The sequence below is a fragment of the Bubalus bubalis genome, chromosome 11 (assembly GCF_019923935.1).
Source record: "Bubalus bubalis isolate 160015118507 breed Murrah chromosome 11, NDDB_SH_1, whole genome shotgun sequence".
In the NCBI taxonomy this organism is placed as follows: Eukaryota; Metazoa; Chordata; class Mammalia; order Artiodactyla; family Bovidae; genus Bubalus; species Bubalus bubalis.
The window spans coordinates 78,329,366-78,349,588 of record NC_059167.1 but is presented as its reverse complement, the minus strand read 5'-3'; the positions used below and the strand labels follow the sequence as shown (position 1 = coordinate 78,349,588).

General features: G+C 38.6%; 1 gene segment (V, D, J or C); it reads right to left on the bottom strand.

Annotated features, from left to right (window-relative positions):
* Window positions 1-18,609: 18,609 nt before the first annotated feature.
* Window positions 18,610-19,375, bottom strand: LOC102407263. The segment is given in 2 exon segments: window positions 18,610-19,045; window positions 19,256-19,375. Coding segments are annotated over 2 exon segments (396 nt in total).
* Between the last annotated feature and the right edge of the window lie 848 nt (window positions 19,376-20,223).

Below are 20,223 nucleotides of genomic sequence, written 5' to 3'. Positions count from 1 at the left end.
GGGGGCTCCAAAGTCACTGCAGATGGTGATTGCAGTCATGAAATTAAAAGACACTTACTCCTTGGAAGGAAAGCTATGACCAACCTAGATAGCATACACAAAAGCAGAGACATTACTTTGCCAACAAAGGTCCATCTAGTCGAGGCTACGGTTTTTCCAGTGGTCATGTATGGATGTGAGAGTTGGACTGTGAAGAAAGCTGAACACCAAAGAATTGATGCTTTTGAACTGTGGTGTTGGAGAAGACTCTTGAGAGTCCCTTGGACTGCAAGGAGATCCAGCCAGTCCATTCTGAAGGAGATCAGCCCTGGGTGTTCTTTGGAAGGAACGATGCTAAAGCTGAAACTCCAGTACTTTTGCCACCTCATGTGAAGAGTCGACTCATTGGAAAAGACTCTGATGCTGGGAGGGATTGGGGGCAGGAGGAGAAGGGGACGACAGAGGATGAGATGGCTGGATGGCATCACTGACTCAATGGACGTGAATTTGGGTGAACTCCTTGAGTTGGTGATGGACAGGGAGGCCTGGTGTGCTGCAATTCATGGGGTCACAAAGAGTCGGACACGACTGAGCAACTGAACTGAACTGAACAGGCATAAGAGGAGAAATCAACAGCAACACAATAATAGTAGGGGACTTTAATACACCACTGTCATCAATGGACAAATTATCAAAACAGAATCAATAAGGAAACACAAACCTTAAATGAAACATTAGACCAAATGGACCTAATTGATACCTTCAGGACTTTCCATCCAAATGCAGAAGAATACACTTTCTTCTCAAGTGCACATGGAATATTCCCCAGGATAGACCACACCTTGGGACACAAATCAAGCCTCAGTAAATTTAAGAAAATTGAAATTGTATCAAGTATCTTCTCTGACCACAATGCTATGAGACTAGATATCAACTACAGGAAAAAAAAAAAAAAACAGCAAAAATACACAAACTCATGGAGATTAAACAATACATTGCTAAATAACAAAGAGGCTACTGAAGAAATAAAAAAAAAAAAAAGAAATCAAAAGATTCCTAGAAACAAATGACAATGAAAACACAAATATCCAAAAGGTATGGGACTCAGCAAAAGCAGTTCTAAGAGGGAGGTTTATAGTGATACAATCATACCTCAGAAGCAAGAAAAGCATCGAATAGACAGCCTAACTCTACATCTAAAGCAGCTGGAAAAAGAAGAACAAAAAGCCCCTAAAATCAGCAGACGGAAGGTGATCATAAAAATCAGAGCAGAAATAAATGAAAAAGAAATGAAGGAAACAATAGCAAAGATAAATAAAACTAAGTTCTTTGAGATTAACAAAATTGACAAAACACTAGCCAGATTCATCAAGAAAAGAAAAGGAGAAAAATCAAATTAATAAAATTAGAAATGAAAAAGGAAAAGTTACAACAGACAATGCAGAAATACAAAGGATCATAAGAGAATATTATGAACAACTATATGTTAATAAAATGGACAACCTAGAGGAAATGGACAGATAGTTAGAAACAGTCGGCCCCCCAAGAGTGAACCAGGAAGAAATAGAAATTATGAACAACCCAATTACAAACACTGAAATTGAAACAGTGATAAAAAAAAAATCTCCCTCAAAACAAAAGCCCAGGGCCAGATGGCTTCACAAGGGAATTCTATCAAACATTCAGAGATGAATGAATGCCTATTTTTCTGAAACTCTTCCAAAAAATTGCAGAGGAAGGAACACTTCCAAACTCATTCTACAAGGCCACAATCACCCTGATACCAAAACCAGGAAAAGACAACAGGAAAAAAGAAAATTACAGGCCAATATTACTGATGAACATAGATGCAAAAATACTCAACAAAATTCTAGCAAACAGAATCCAACAACACACTAAAACACTCATACACCATGATTAAGTCAGGTATATTCCAGGGATGCGAGGATTCTTCAATATATGCAAATCAGTCATCATGATACAGCATATCAACAGATTGAAAGATTAAAAAACATATGATCATCTCAATGGATGCAGAAAAAGCCTTTGACAAAATACAGCATACATTTATGATAAAAACGATTCAAAAAATGAGCATAGAAGGAACCTACCTCAACATAGCAAAGGCCATATATGGAAAGCCCACAGAAAACATTATTCTCAATGAGGATAAACTAAAAGCTTTCCCTCTAAGCTCAGGAACAAGACAAGGGTATCCACTCTCATCACTATTATTCAACATAGTTTTGTAAGTCCTAATTACAGCAATTAGAGAAAAAAAAAAGAAATAAAAGAAATCCAGATAGGAAAAGAAGAAGTAAAACTCTCACTGGTGCAGATGACATGATACAATACATAGAAAACTCAAAAGAAACTATCAGAAGATTACTAGAGCTAATCAATAAATTCAGCAAAGTTGCAGGATACAAGGTCAAAACACAGAAATCATTTGTACTCCTATATACTAACAATGCCAAATCAGAAAGACAAATTAAGGAATCAATATCATTCACCATTGCAACAAAAAGAATAAAATATCTAGGAATAAACCTATCTAAGGAAACAAAATACCTGTATATGGAAAACTATAAGATACTGATGAAAGAAATCAAAGATGACATAAACAGATGGAGAGATATTCCATGTTCCTGGTTGGGAATAATTAATATTGTGAAATGACCATACTATCAAATACAATCTAGAGACTCAATGCCCTATGAAATTACCAATGGATTTTTTCACAAAACTAGAACAAAAAATTTCACAATTCATATGGAAACACAAAAGACCCTGAATAGCCAAAGCAGTCTTGAGAAACAAGAATGGAGCTGGAGCAGTTAACCTGTCTGACTTCAGACTATAATACAAAGCTACAATAATCAAAACAGTATGGTACTGGCAGAAAAACAGACCGATGGAAAAAGATAGAGAACCCAGAGATAAACCCACACACCTATGGGTACCTTAGAATATACAATGGGGCAGAGACAGCCTCTTCAATAAGTGGTGGTGGGAAAACTTGACAGTGATGTACAAAAGAATGAAATTATATCATTACCTAATGCCATACACAGAGATAAACTCAAAATGGGTTAAAGACCTAAATGTAAGACCAGAAACTATTAAAATCTTAGAGGAGAACATAGGCAGAACACTTGATGACATAAATCAAAGCAAGATCTTCTATGACCCACCTCCTAGAGTAATGGAAATAAAAACAAAAATAAACAATTGGGACCTAATTAAACTTAAAAACTTTTGCACAACAAAGGAAACTACAGACAAGGTGAAAGGACAACCCTCAGAATGGGAGAAAATAATAGCAAGGGAAACAACTGATAAATAATTTATTTCCAAAATATACAAGCAGCTCATACAACTCAATACCTAAAAAAAACAAACAACCCTATCAAAAAGGGGGAAGGGGCCTGAAGAGACATTTCTCCAAAGAAGACATACAGATGATTAACAAGCACATGAAAAGATGCTCAACATGACTCATTATCAGAGAAATGCAAATCAAAACTACAATGAGATACCACCTCACACCAGTCAGAATGGCCATTATCAAAAAGTCTACAAACAATAAATGCTGGAGAGCATGTGGAGAAAAGGGAACGCTCTTACCTTGCTGGTGGGAATGTAAATTGATACAGCCACTATGGAAGAAGGTATGGAGACTCCTTAAAAAGCTAGGAATAAAACCACCATATGACTCAGGAATCCCACTCCTAGGCATATACCCTGAGAAAACCAAAATTGAAGAAGACACATGTATCCCAATGTTCACTGCAGCTCTCTTTATAATAACTAGAACATGGAAGCAACCTAGATATTCATCGACAGATGAATGGATAAAGAAGCTGGTACATATATGCAATGGAATACTACTCAGCCATAAAAAGGAATGCATTTGAATCTGTTCTAATGAGGTAAATGAAACTAGAGCCCATTATATAGAGTGAAGTAAGTCAGAAAGAGAGATATAAATATTGTGTGCTGCTGCTGCTAAGTCGCTTCAGTCATGTCTGACTCTGCAATCCCAGAGACGGCAGCCCACCAGGCTTCCCCGTCCCTGGGACTCTCCAGGCAAGAACACTGGAGTGGGTTGCCATTTCCTTCTCCAATGCACGAAAGTGAAAAGTGAAAATGAAGTTGCTCAGTCGTGTCTGATTCCTAGAGACACCATGGACTGCAGCCTACCAGGCTCCTCCGTCCATGGGATTTGCCAGGCAAGAGTACTGAAGTGGGTTGCCATTGCTTTCTCCGATAAATATTGTATACTGACACATATATATGGAATCTGAAGAGATGGCACTGATGAATTTATTTTCAGGGTAGCAATGGAGAAACAGACATAGAGAATAGACCTATGGACAAGGCAGGAGAAGAGGAGGGAGAAAGGGAGGTGTATGGACAGAGTAACAGAAATTTACAACACCATGTGTAAAACAGATAGCCAATGGGAATTTGCTGTAAGACTCCAAAGAGGGGCTGAGGGAACAGCGAACCAAACAGGGGCTCTGCAACAGGCTGAAGGGTGGGGTGGGAAGGGAGATGGGAGGGGGTTCTGGGAGGGAGGGGACATGGGTGTACCTATGGCTGATTCTTATTGATGTATGAAAGAAAACCACAAAATTCTGTAAAGCAATTATCCTTCAATTTAAAAATTTTAAAAAACAATAAAAAGAATGATATCTATCATCTTGTAAATCTTGCAAGGAACAGGTGGCAAAAAAAAAAAAAAGATTTGTTGCTGGAGAGGCACATATGGGTTTGTGGGATTATTAAATATTTTTTAAGATGAGAAAGCTTGAATATTTTAAATGCTGGGAGGGAATTAGCAAGAAAATCTTGAAAAGTCAGACCAAAGTTTGTATGATTGGTGGGCTGAAGCACCAGAGAATTCAGACAGAATACTGTGGGTAAAGCGTTTGGGCAGAGGGGTACCATTTCAAAGTAAGAGAGACACCTATTTTATTATTATGGGAGAGAACGTAAACTATTATGTGTAAAGCAAGAATGTTTTACCTAGGATGCAGAAAGTTGAGGAAGATTCATTTAATGATATGAATTGTCTTTATTGTCACCTACCATGACTCATCAAATGTGGTAGGTTGGCTATTTTAGGAGAGTACAGAGTCAAAGGAGATATAAATGATATATTAAAGAAAAATGAAAAAATTTTCATTCACCATTTCATTTACTATTGGTGTTAAAAGCCACAAATATATAGAGGCAAACTTCTGTAAGATTGTGTGATTCATATGGCTGGATGGAGTCATATTGTCTTCTGGGGATTAGGGTTTAAGTGCGTAAAAGAGGGAAACAGACATGCTTTGGTTTGAGGGATGTAATGAAGTTAAGGTGTCCTCAAGGGTTCCCACAGTGGAAGGTTTCCAGTCCACCTGTACAATCCAGCTTCACAAACCAGCTCTCATTCATCAGTGCACATGTCAAAAGCACCCTGTGGTCAAGCTGTAGGCCCATCTGCTGAAATTCCTTGTATGTTAGGGAAAGTAATAACAGGTGAGATTAAAGAATAGTAGGAATGGCTCCTATCCTTGAGGAACTTGTACTAGTAAAGAGTTAAAAACCAAACAATATTCATAACATTGTAAATATTGCTATTGCAAAATTGTGTACAAAATACTAAAAAAGGAAGAAGACAAATAAATATAAGGTGGAAAATATTTTAAAAAGTAAATGTGACATTTACTGAGTCCTGAAGGTTGACTAGGCTTTTGCAAAGTTGAGAAAAGAATAATATATATGAGAAGAAAATATTAAAGTGAATTCATTTTGTCTGATGTTTAGAAATCTTGGGGTAGCGGTAGGGATGAGGATGAAAATTTCCTGGAAGTAATACTGGAGATGGCCACAGAAACCTTGATTTTCACTTGTGGGTCATGGTGAGCTATAGAAGGTCTTGAAATAGGATAGCAGTCTAATCCAAATGTGTGTTTTACAATGATTACTTTAGAGAGTTTGGAGTGGTAGGAGCTCATGGGTAAAGGATATATTTAAGAAGTTATTCCAACCAACTTAGTGAGAGATTATAAGAACTTGAACCAGGATAGTAACAAGGCAACTAAAAAAAGGTGGTTGAATGTGAGAGATATTTAGAAGACAGGATTGATGTGACTTCATATATCAGTCAACTTTGACTAGCACAAGACTTAGTACAAAGAACCTCACAATCTCAGTGACTCACAGGAACAAAGCTTAATGAATGGTCCACGGTGTGTTACTTGTGGGTCAGCTGCCATTCCAACACTGTGGCTCCACTCTTGCATACAAGTGGATTCAGGTCTGCTCCCATGAGTTGTCTCTTCATTCTGAAACTTGCGTCTGCTTCACATTATGGAATAAGACCTGGAAGGACAACTACTATTTGGTATGTGCAGGGAAGAAACAAAAAAAGACATATCATGTAAATATATTTAGTTTTAACTAGGGTATAACTATCCACTCACATTTTATTGGTCAAACATGTTCACATTGTCATATCCAAAGTCCACAGTTTGGTGAAGTATCGGAAATACTCTGGCTAAAGTTTAGCATAGCAAGAGCGAGAGAGAACAAGTAGTCAACAAACAATATACACTGTTGCTCTTGGGCTTCCCGGGTGCACAGTGGTAAATAATCTGCTTGCCAATGCAGGAGATGCAAAAGACACAGGTTCAGTCCCCTGGGTCAGGAAGATCCCCTGGAGAAGAGAATGGCAACCCACTCCTGGAAAATTCCATGGACAGAGGAGCCTGGCTGGTTATAGTCCATGGGGTCGCACACACGCCTGCGCACTTGGAAATGAGCTACGTGAGAGCGAGCTTATAGGGCAGTCACAGGTCAACCATCTCAGGGAAAAAAAGATGAATTAACTTCAAGTATTTAAGAAAGGTTTTGTGAAGACCTAGGTGAAACCAATAATAAAAATAACTTGATTTTTCCCATTTTTCTCTTTCGTTCTTTTTGTAAAATTTGAAGAACATGCCTTAAGTGAATTAGTTGCTCACAGTAACAACCTCTTGTATAAGATCTTGTCCCCTTTATCAAAGCAGATGGTTCAGTTCTGGTGATGAAGGCTTTATGGCTGCCAAGTTTCCAGGTTCACACTCAAATACTTGGCTCACAAAGTCATAATAGTGAGAGATTTGTGATTTAAAAAAAAAATTGTTGTAGTTATCCTTTAATTTTCCTCAAGTGCATGTGACTTCATGATAGAGAAAACTAAAGGGCTAGACTCCACCATATCAAAACATATCACCTAATAATTGAAATTCAGAAGTGAAATCTTTCCCTCCACAATACTCAGCAACCAAAAACATTTTGGCTGCTGACTTACAGCTATTCACAATGGTCCAGAATCTTGCTGAAAAGCCATACACTTTGAATCTTTATTTTCTTTCCATGGGCATCACAACAATCTCCAAATGAGCCAGACCGGACTCATTTTTCCATCTACTATCTTTTGAACACTGTCCTATGGCTCCTTTCTTTCTTGTAACTATCCCAGTATACAAGTAACAAAACTAAGATTAAAATATTTATCAACTTCTTTTTGCTGTATTTCAATAGAGTTGGAATATGCATACACCTACCCTCTTAAATGCCTTTATATTGCTTTATCAGGGATTATTTCTACTTTCCAGGTTATGATTATAATTGAATTACATACATACTCAAATAGTTTTGCATAATACATGCTGCATAGTATATACGAAACTAAACACCAAGAAAAAAAGGTGAAGCGGATATACAGGGTAGGAAATTAGAAAATGATTTGAACTGTGCATAGTAAATATTTCTATGAGATGAAGCTCATAGATTGAGTTTTCTTTTTGCCTTTTACTTTCTATATGAAAATTAACTTTTACAAAGTTAATCAACTACTATTTTAAAGCTTTTTGTTTTATATTCCCCTAGAGTAGGAAATTGGAGAAGGCAATGGCACCCCACTCCAGTATTCTTGCCTGGAAAATCTCATGGACAGAAGAGCCTTTGGGCTGCAGTCCATGGGGTCGCGAAGAGTTGGACATGACTGAGCGACTTCACTTTCACTTTTCACTCTCATGCATTGGAGAAGGAAATGGCAACCCACTCCAGTGTTCTTGCCTGGAGAATCCCAGGGACAGGGGAGCCTGGAAGGCTGCCGCCTCTGGGGTCGCACAGAGTCAGCATGACTGAGTAACACATATAGCCAATCAACAATGTTTTGATAGTTTCAGGTGGACAGTAAAAGGACTCAGCCATACATATACACGTATCCATTCTCCCCCAAACTTCCCTCCCACATAACATTGAGCAGAGTTCCCTGTGCTATACAGTAGGACTTTGTTGTTAAATACCCATTTCAAATATAGCAGTGTGTACATGTTGATCCCAAACTCCCTAATGATTCTTTCTTCTCACTCCTCCCCCCTGGCAACCATATGTTCATTCTCTAAGTCTGTGGATATATTTCTGTTTTGTAAATAAGTTTATTTGTATCATTTCTCTTTACAGTCTGTATATAAGGGATGTCACACAATATTTCTCTTTTTCTGTCTGATTTGCTTATCTCAGTATGATAATCTCTAGGTCCATCCATGTCACTGCAAATGGCATTTATTTCATTCCCTTTAATGGCTGGGTAATACTCTATTGTATACCTGTACCATATCTTCTTTATCCATTTCTCTGTCAATGGACAATTAGGTTGCTTCCATGTCTTGACTATTGTGAATAATGCAGTGAACACTGGAGTGCATGTATTTTTTTGGACCATGTTTTTTCCTCTGGGTATATGCCCAGGAGAGGGATTGCTGGATTATATAGGAACTCTATTTCTAGTTTTCTGAGGGATTTCCATACTGTTTTCCACAGTGACTGCACCAATTTATATTCCCACCAACAGTGTAAAAAGGTTCCCTTTTCTCCACACCTTCTCCAATGTTTATTGTTTGTAGATTTTTTTGATGATGGCCATTCTGACTGGTGTGAAGTGATACCTCCCTGTCGTTTTGATTTGCATTTTTCTAGTAATTAGCAATGTTGAGCATCTTTACATGTGCCTGTTGGCTATCTGCATGTATTCTTTGGAGAAATTTCTATTTAGGTCATATGCCCATTTTCCCATTGGGTTGTTTGCTGTTTTGTTATTGAGTCATATAAGCTGCTAGTATATCTTGGAAATTAAGCCCTTGTCCATCACAACATTTGCAAATATTTTCTCCCAGTCTGTAGCTTGTGTCTTTGTATTATTTATGAATTCTTTTGCTGTACAAAAGCTTGTAAGTTTCATTAGGTCCCATTTGTTTATTTTTGCTTTTATTTCTACTGCCTTGGGAGACTGACCTGAAAAAATGTTGGTGAGATTTATATCAGAGAATGTTTTGCCTATGTTCTCTTCTAGGAGTTTTATAGTATTGTGTCTCATATTTAAGTCTTTAAGCCACTTTGAGATTATTTTTGTGTGTGGTGTGTGAGAATATGCTCTAATAGCATTAACTTACATTCAGTTCTCCAACTTTCCCAATACCATTTGCTGAAGAGTGTCTATGTCATAATATTTAAACTGGGTTTCAGAGTAATACATTTCAGAGATGAATGTGGTTTGACCAAAGAAGTAACAGTGAAAATGGCAGCGGTGGTTTGATTTCGCATTAATTTTTAAGATACAGCCAACTGGATTTCTCTCTGAGTTAGATGTAAGCAGTGAGAAAACAATAAGAGTCAAAGATAACTAAAGTTGTAGCAAGAGATATGGACAGAATGGAGGTGCTATCAACTAAAGCAAGAGGTGTGGGAGGAGCATGTTGGAAGACAGTTCAGAAGGTGAAAGATCAGAAGTTTAGTGTTGCTCACATTGAACTGGGGCTTCCCAGGTGGCTCAGAGGTAAAGAACCCACCTGCCAAGCAGGAAACATGAGTTTGATCCCTGGGTTGGGAAAATCTCCTGGAGAAGAAAATGGCATCCCACTCCAGGATTCTTGCCTGGGAAATCTCATGGACAAAGGAGCCTGGGGGACTGCCATCCACGGAGTTGTAAAAAGTTGGACATGACTTAGTGACTAAACAACAACCACAACACATTGAATTAGAATCCTGATCCTTCAGAATGCTGTGTCACCATGAAAAAGGAGACTATCCATACAAATCTATTCCAGGTCTGCTCTTGCATAGCTGTAAAACAAGGGACACATTGAAAATCTTGTTTTTCCTCAGGGACCAAGCACTCCCCAGGACTCTGCTTCTCCTTCTGCTCACTTTCATCAGATCAGAGACCTCTCTAAAACCAGGTCAGACTGGGACCCTGAGTATTTTAAGCTACAATGTCTGAGAAGGTTTTTGTTCAGCTCCCCCTGCAGACTCAGGCACTGTGTCACAAAGAGCACAGAAGTACTTGGCAGAGCCACTCCAATGGGCTGAAGCTTTCATCAGGTGGAAGGAGTTTTCATCCTTCTTGAATTCAGCCTCAAAGCCTTTGATGCCTTTAACCCGGGTGGGCCCTGATAAATACTTCAGTAGAAACTGGAGGCCTTGGTTGGGGTACTGGACATACAAGAAGAGATAAATAGATCCAACATAAGAATAGTTGCATCTCAGCTCCACATGGTTTCCTTCAGAGATGTTGATGTGACCGTCAGGCTGGGTCACTAACCGGGCTCCAGTTCCTCCTGTAACATCAATGCAGAATCAGTGAATCCAGAACACACCTATCTATAACAAGACAGTGTTTCCATTCAGATACCCTCAGAACAAAATTCCTTCTATATAGGCAGAAGCATGGAATATAATGTTACTGACTTGCTGTGAAGAGCATTCCAAGTAGCAGAAAAGTCACTGAGAACATGGCTATGCAGGGAGGAAGATCTCCCTTGAGGAGCAGGAAGGAATGTGCCAGGGTGTGCTGAGTCCTTGTAACAGGGAAAACCTGAGAGTTAAAGAGAACCCTGTTTAGGCAATCCTAGCTACTATCAGTAAGAAATGGCTCCATAAGAATGACTGCTCCTGATGTTGAGCCTGTTCAAATATGCACTTCAATGAGCTGTAAGATAAAGAAGCTCATAGGAGTGAGATAGACACTTCCAGTTTATGCAACATTACCCTCTGCAGGTCAACAAAAGAAAAAAAAATGAGTCTTCAGGCTTTTGTGCCCCATCTCCTTTCTGCTCCTATTTAGGCTTGAATGGCACCCCACTCCAGTACTCTTGCCTGGAAAATCCCATGGACGGAGGAGCCTGGTAGGCTGCAGTGCATGGGGTCGCGAAGAGTCAGACACGACTGAGCGACTTGACTTTCACTTTTCACTTTCATGCATTGGAGAAGGAAGTGGCAACCCACTCCAGTGTTTTTGCCTGGAGAATCCCAGGGACGGGGGAGCCTGGTGGGCTGCAGTCTATGGGGTCGCACAGAGTCGGACACGACTGAAGTGACTTAGCAGCAGCACTTAGCATCCTAAACTGATGAGAATGTTTCAGGGGTTTGCTTACTAAGAGGTTCTTTTAGTATATGAATTAAATAGCATTATATAATCACATAAAGTAAGAAATCCTTATTTTTATAGATGAGAAAATTGAAGCAAGGAAGGAAGGATGTAATTTGTTCAAGATCACAGTAAGTGATCTGGAATTTGTCCTATTGATATGATTCAAGAATCTGTATCCTGAACCCTTGTGGCGGATTCATGTTGATATATGGCAAAACCAATACAATATTGTAAAGTTTAAAAAAAAAGAATAAAAAATAATAATAATTTTAAAAAATTAATAAATAAAAAAAAGAATCTGTATCATTGGCCACTGACAATTTAGCACTATGGCCATTAGGCTAGATAGTATCCTCACTTATTAGAGGGGAAATCAAGTCCTTTAGAAGTTAAATGATTTGTCCAAGGACATATAAAGATTAGAACCTAATTCAATTAGACTTTTATGTTGTCAGTCTACTGACAACTACTGACAATACTACTCTTTAGAATAAATGTAATTTCACCAAGACACACACCCAGAGCAAACTTCACCAGAGAATAGAAACTAAAGAAAATCTCCAAGGAACTCAAATACTGATGTGAAGGCCAGTAGGAAAAAGTATCAGAGAAACCTCAAAGGCAGTCCAGAGAGGTACATGGCAAATCAGAATTGACTGGTGTCCTGAAAGAGCAGGAAAGTGGAGTTTCGAAAAGGAAGGACTGTCCATCAGAGTAGTTGCTAAAAAATGTCTACCTAGTGAGATGATGACTGAAAAGTGTCTATTGACTTTTAGCAGCACAAAGATCATGATTTGAGTCTTTCAGCAGAAACTCAACTGTAGTAGAGACAAGACAAAGGAGAAAAATTTTGAAATACAGAAAATCTCTTTCCAGAGGCTGAACTGTGGAGGGGAGAAAAGACATGGTGCTGAGTAGACAAGGATGCTGAAGTGTTGAGATATATTTACATGTTTTTGGAAATGTTCTATAAACAACGGATCAAACTTCTGAAGAGACAGCCAGGATGAAATATGGACCACAGGTAGGAGAATTAATTTGTGAGGAGAAACAGTTATTACAATTTTATTGGAATGAAGGAGGAAATAATTGGTTTGGATTTCAGTATTATTTCAGGGTATGAAGGAGAAAGTTGACACATCTATTAATTTTAATGAATTTTTTTCTTCTTGTAGATAGAAATTAAGTACCTTCCAAGATAATTAATAGAAGAGATCCTGGGTTAAGAAATGTGATGAGTGTGAGAAGTTTTGAGAAAGTCACTGTAGGAATTGACAATGAGAAATGATTACGGAGAAAAAGAATACTTTCTTGGAAGCACTGTGGGTCTAGTTAGTGTTGGAGGTGATAACAATTTCAATGACACCAGTCTGCCCATCTGTGTGATTTTCTTGAACTCTGCTTTATCAAAGTATATAAGAAAGTAATTTTTTTTGTAATTTGATCTTTATAATGACTGAACAGTATTCATGGTATGTGTGTAATATAGTGTTTTGAATCATTACCCCAATGAGGTACATAAGAAGGCAGATATTAATCCATGATTATGAGTTAATAAGATCATTGATATGACATAGAATTAACTCAAAACAATGAAGTTAGTGACTGAAGACTGATTGAAGGAGGGCTGTGAAGTTTAGATATGGTAGAAAGAGAAATAAAAGATTGGAAACTTCTGAGAAATAAGATAACAATAAAGAGATCTGGGGGCTAAATGATCATAAAGAGTCAAAGAACGAATGCAGCAGAAGTATATGAGTGTAAGAATCTGAGGATGCAAGATTTAGACAGGATATAAGATTTCAGAGGTGGAGAGGCATCTAACTGGAGAAATATCATCACATCTTTCCGGAGTGTGGCCATGGGAGTTTGTGACTGAGAGGGATCCTAATTGATAGACTTCAGAGTTGATGAGTTCAGGTTTCTCTCTGAATTGTCCTCTCTGAATTTAAGTCAAGGAGTATTTTAGTTGCAGTAGAATCTTATGTGTTTACATCTTCAATATATAAGGAAGAGTGTGGCGGTGTCACACTGAATAATTCTCACAAACACACAGGATTGTAAGAGACAGTGCAGGGAAAGTTCGTGGAAGAGCAACTCTCTGAGAAAACGCTGAGCACATATTTATTGGTAACTTATCATATAATCTTTAACTAAGAGCAGTAAAGCAAGACAGAGACCAGCACTCTGGGGTTAAGGAAGCTACCTCCTGGAGGTCTGCAGGAAATCACATGAGAGTCCTAAAAAAAGGTCTTTGAAGAAAGGGGGGTTTGTTTATCATGCAGAACAGCATCTTGCAATGCTGACCTATCAACCAGAACATTTAACTTAAAGGCAGGGGAGAGCAAGCAAGGAAGAGGGAATGAGTAAGATTCAATTCCAGGAGACATTTCTGAGAAAATAGTAAAACATGGTTCCCACAGAAGAGTGTCTGATGTTTATAAAGATGAGAGTGATAAAAGGAATAGGGAAAAGTAAGGGTAAAAGGCAAAGCCCCAAAGGGTCAAAGACAAGAGTCTGTTTTTTTGGGGGGTGTGGTAGTGACAAGAATGCTGTTCTCATCTCTAAATTTGAAGTGTTTTAGATGAGGGAGGACCAGAAGTAACCACAAGTGAAAGAGCTCTATTACAAACAGTCAGGTTTCAGTTAGGATATATGGAAGGAATTTTTACAGGGGCTACTGAATGTTTATTTTCAATAGAATGAGGATTTAGAGGGCAAAGTAGAAAGTAATGTGGATGCTAAGAGGTAGTTGTGTTAGGGGAAGCACACTGATTGAAACCACCCACCCTGGCCAGGTACCATAGTAGCCATTTGCATGAATTGTTTTATGACAGGAGATCCTGATATGGAATACGGAACTAATAAGCCACCACCAACCGGAAGAGTTCGGGAAAGGTCTAAAGGAGACACTGTGTGTCCGTCCACTTCCCAGAATCCCTCTCGCTAGCATCCATCTTGGCTGAGCGATGCCTGCACCACCAGGAAAGACTGAATTAGAATGATTGGTCGAAGAACACCCGGAAACTAATCCCATCACCATAAAACCCGACATTGCAAGCCACACGGTAGAGCAGTTCTCCTGGGTTTCCTACCCTACTCCTCTCCACCCAGGTGTCCTTTCCCAATAAAATCTCTTGCTTTGTCAGCACATGTGTCTCCTTGGACAATTCATTTCCGAGTGTTAGACAAGAGCCCAGTTTCAGGCCCTGGAAGGGGTCTGCCTTCCTGCAAGAATTAGGTCAGTGTAGAAAATTAAACAGGTCAGACTCCTTGACGAATCATTCCTCTCTGCAAGGAGTCAATCAGGGATAGAATTAAATGTGCCTTCAAAGGTCCTAATACAGAGGAATGCGGCCAAAACCAGATCAACTGGTGCTCAAGTCTCTAAGAAGATGTCATAAATCAGTAAATTTTGGCTATCCCAATGGATTAGTTTCAGAAGTTTTCTTTTCTTCGTGTTCGGGAAATTGTCTTTTCCATGTGCCATGTGTGTATACATTTGTTACTCGTTTCTTATAACCCTCTTACATCTTATCTACTTTAGGGGCAAGTCAATTTGAAATCACTTAGTATGTTGCACATTTCATGCAATTCTGATAGAATGAATTAGATATTCTTCTAACTTAGAATCAGTCTCTCAGATGTGCCTAACAGATGGAGTTTGTGAAACATTAGAATCCTCAATGTGGCATCGTTCACATCGTATTCTTCGATATTAAAAAAGACTGAGAAATTTGTCTTGGTGTGTAGGATGTGTATGGAAATGTAAATGGCTAGGCTTATCATACTTTGGAAATTGTTTTGATTCTGTGAGTGAAATCTGAGGTAACAGATACTTGTACTCAAGTCTCAGAAAGTACAATGAGAGGTGCTCTAGCACTTTCACTTTTCACTTTCATGCATTGGAGAAGGAAATGGCAACCCACTCCAGTGTTCTTGCCTGGAGAATCCCAGGGACAGGGGAGCCTAGTGGGCTGCTGTCTATGGGGTCGCACAGAGTCAGACATGACTGAAGCAACTTAACAGCAGCAGCAGCAATCGAGAATTTGCTGAAAGGTTAACGTCTCTTTTGTATGATGGGAGTTATGGGAGTAAGTATGATGAATACTCCCAACAATCCAAAAATAAAAGAGAAATTCCCAAATCTAATAAAGGGTATCATTGAAAATATCAAAGTCAATATTATTCCCTATAGGATTACAAACAAGACAGGTAGACTATGTACTTCTATTCACTGTCCTAATGGAGGGCATAGGATCAAACCAGGAAAGGAAATAAGATGTATTAAGTTTGAAAAGGAGAAGCAAAACTATTTTAATTTACAGATCATAAGCTTATACATGTAGAAAATACAAAGTACCTCTAAACAAACTGTAAGAACTAGAACATATTAGTGAAGTGATACAGTCACCAAACACAAAAATCAATTTTATTTCTAGATTCTAGCAAAAGCATTAGAAAATGCCATTAAGATGTCATTTATCAAATGCTTGGAAACTAATTTAATATAAGGTATGCAAGTCCTATTTTTGATTCCTCTTTAGTAACTGTAGAATAGTTTTGATTTGGGAGGAAAAAAATCACAGATCATTTTAGAGAGATGAGAAATGTCCTCACTTCTGAGGTCTGGGGTAACTAACATAAATCATGGCCTGGTACTCAGTGGTGACCAGTCCTTGCCACCTACAGACACTGATATCAGGAAAGACCATTTCCTAAGGCTGCTCAAAGTGTTTTCAAAACCCCAAACAAGAGGTTGGTACCATCCATTTGGCTGTTGAATTGAATCTGTTCTCATATTGACAGATATCTAGCTCTGTTCTGGCCATTTCAGAGCATAATTAATTCCCTGTATTCACATTTGTCTTAACCCAGTTAACCCTAGCTCTGGATTTGATGCTGGGTATTTAGGTCAATTAAAGGTAAAAAAGTTATATGAAATAAAAGATAAAATTATTATATCTATAGCAAGTAGCCTTGCTTCCCAGGTGGCTCTGTGGTAAAGAGTCTGCCTGCCAACCAGGTGGATTATTTTTATTTACACATCACATGTTTGTACATGTAGAAAATACCCCTCAGTTGGGAAGATCCCCTAGAGATGTGAATGGCAACCCACTCCAGTATTCTTGCCTGGAAAGTCCCATTGATAGAGAAGCCTGGCAGGCTACAGTCCATGGGGTCACATAGAGTTGGACATGATAGAGACTAAGCAACAGCAACAATGCATGTCTCTACAAAAATCTTAACATTAATGAAAGAAATTAGAGAGGACATAAATAAAGAGGCTATGGATCCAAAGACTCCATATGTTAAGATGTCAATTGTCCTAAATGAATTCATAAAGTCAACACAATCCTAAGCAAATTACCTCAATCTCTTGTGGTAGAAGCTATTGTATAACTTATGTGGAAGTGCAAAAACCTAGAATAAACCTTGAATAAGACAAAGAAAACATCTCTTGCATTTCCAGATTTCAAAACGTGTATGAAGCCCCAGTAATTAAGATAGAATGGTCTGTTGGTATGAGGCTATAATAAAGTCAATAAATAGAATCAAGTCCAAAAAGAGGTCATAATGCATGTGTCATCAATTTATTTTTTTCTCTAAAAGTGCCTATGCAGTTCCATGGGACTTCCCCTGTGTCTTAGCTGGTAAAGAATCCACCTGCAATGTGGGAGACCTGGGTTCAATCCCTGGGTTGGGAAGATCTCCTGGAGAAGGAAAAGGCTACCCACTCTAGTATTCTGGCCTGGAGAATTCCATGGACTGTATAGTCCATGGAGTTGCAATGAGTTGGGCACAACTGAGTGACTTTCACTTTCACTTTTAAAGATGCTTATGCAGCTCCATGGGGGCAAAGTTGGTCTTTCTAGGATAATAGCTAGAATGATCAGCTATTTGAATTTTTTGGAAATACCAGTGTTTTGTAGCTTTCTGTGTATAAGTTCTGTACATGTTTTCTTAGATTTATGCCTAAGGATTTAGGGTCTTTCTTGAGCCATTGCAAATGGTATTATATTATTAATTTAGCTATCCACATGTTTATTGCTAGTATATAGAAATGCATTTGATTTTGTGTTTACCTTATATATCCTGAGACCTTCTGAAACCACTTACTAGTTGTAAGAGTTTTGGAGGGTATGTTCTTCAGGATTTTCTACATAGATAGAAATGGCTTAAAAGGTTGTTTATATATTTACTTGCTTTACTGCACTGGCTACAATGTCCAGCACTTGCTGAAGGAGAGTGATTAAAGTGGATATTCTCCCTTTGTTCCCTTCCTTAAGGAAAAATATAGAGTCTTTTACCAGTAAACATACTAAGAGCTGTTGGGGAAATTCTCCATTATTCCTGGTTTCTTAGAGTTTTCACCATGGTTGACTATTGGATTTTGGCAAATGCTTTTTCTACACATTGCTGGTGATGAACTAGCTCATTTTATTGTTGACTCACAACTCCTCCACTTCCCATTAGAAGTCCTCCTCATCTTCTTTGTCTTGGGCCAAGTATGCATGTAGCATGATGGCAAATGACAGCCACTTCTCTTCAAGGTCACTCAGTATTGTGAGACTGAAGGAGGTGAGACAGACAAGTCTTTGTGGGTTCCAAGTGTCCTCATAGTTTAAGTATGACTTTATGTGTCACAGTTTGTCCAGCTTTTGTCCTCACCAAACTTTCCTTGACAAATGTTACTCTAAGCTCACTTAAAGTGAATTCAGGCTCAACTAGTTGTAAGAGTTTTGGAGGGTATATTTTGAGGGTATATAAAAATAACAGCTTTGTACAGACTTGTCCACCAGCTCTAGCCTTTGCCTGAGATCTAGTCCTTATAACTTATCTCTTATTCTACATCACCCATGGTTCTGCTTTCCTGATTGTGCCCTGACACAAAGTCTAAGAGGAAATGACTAAGGACATGGTTTTGATGGTGACTCCACACAGCTAGACCCAGGTTTGTGATGAAGTAAAACTGCCAGTTTAAAGCCTTATGGGACAAGTTTTCAAATCTAGACAACTTTACACATGTTCTGTATGACTGACTTAAAGTCAAAAATTCAAGAGGAGAATGTATTAGTAGAAAGTTACTCTGGACACCTGTTTCCAATGACATAGAAGGAGCCTCTATCTAGAATTAAATCTTCTGATCCAGACCACAACTTAAACAACCACAGGACTATCATTTCTTGTCTGGGGTCTGCGGGTGTGCATTTCAGCTGGGGTCCTGCAGCAGGGGGGCTCTCTCTTATCAAGCTCTGGGTTTTTGTACAGCTTTTCCTATTACTTTAAGCACTGTGAGTTCCCGGAGAGCACAGAAGTACTTTGCAGAATCTTCCAGCTGTAAGGATGAAATGATGAGGCTGATGGATTTATCTGCTTTCTGGAAGTTTACAGAATAGCGGCTGTTCCTTGCATTACCATGTTCTGAATACTGTTGAATAAGGTAAGTCATCTGTCCACTGGGAAGTTGCTTGTACCAAAAAAGGTAGTAAACGCCCGAACTTGTTTCATACCGACAATTCAGGGTGACTGACTGCCCCACTTGGGTGGATATAGCTGGCTGGTCTTGAGTAACTTTCTGAGCCACACCAGATGCTGTGGGGAAAACAATCAGAAAACAAAGATGAAGCAGTGAATAAAATAGTGTAGGAGTTATTTAGGATCCAAAGACAAAAAAAATGAGATCATAAGACGCTTGCTTTTCCCCAGTCCTCCTTTCCTCCCCAAGTTCCTGTGAAGCTCCACGCGCCTGTGTGCAGTCCTTTCACCCTGAACACTCGCACCCATGTTTGGAAGCCTCCCTACCAGAGAAGGTGATGGCCAGGAACACCCAGAGCAGGCTGGAGAGCGGCATGAGGCATGGATTTCCCTGAACAAATGTGCTTAGTTCTGCCTTAAGCTGAGAGTTCGGTGTCTTTGAGTGCCTGGCAGCACATATACATACTACCCGGTACCTGTGTGACTCCCCGAAACAGGAAGTGGGGGTTGTCATGTTCATAGACCATGTGGTCTGTGCATGCATGGGAAAAAGTCTGGCTCACCACAAACCTTTACTTTGTCTACTTGTTTTTCCCTGGTCATTAAATTAATCAGATCCTGAAAGAAGGCATGAAAAAAGCAATCAGTATTAAAATTTGAGCTGAGGGGAACTGAATATTAAGCAAGGTGACATACATTAATAATTATTCAGCAAAATGGTTTTTCCAGCTGATTTAAACTATAATTTACTATAGCCTATGAAATGTTCTGTTATCTATTAACTGGTCATTTATTAGCCTACACTTACTTTTTCTCCATCCAGAATCTAATGACACTTTAAGAAAACTTGCAGATCTTAGGCTTCTTGGTGAATGGAAATTTTATTCAAAATAATTATTGTATCTCTTTGTATTGAGTTCTATGACTCTATTTAGGTTTTTCAATAAATAAAGTTACTTCACCATAAATGACAAAAAAATCAGTCCATTTGACTTTCAGAGTCTATTCAGTTTTAAATTTTGAATGAAATTATAATAGGAATAAAATATTCTTTTGAAATTTGAAATTAAGTCTTATTTATTAGACTTTGAGGAAGATCAGGATATTCAGTCCTGTTCCCTCCACAAGTAGAATTGCATTTATTAGACCATGTGTCCTGGAATTGTCCTGATGTCACATTTTCTATGTCATTGGTCCAAAGTGTTCAGTCTCACTTGTTAGTGGCTCATTATTTTTCTCTTTGTAAAATAAATTCAAGATAAGTATGCCAGATCTTTCTGTGACATAATGCTGTA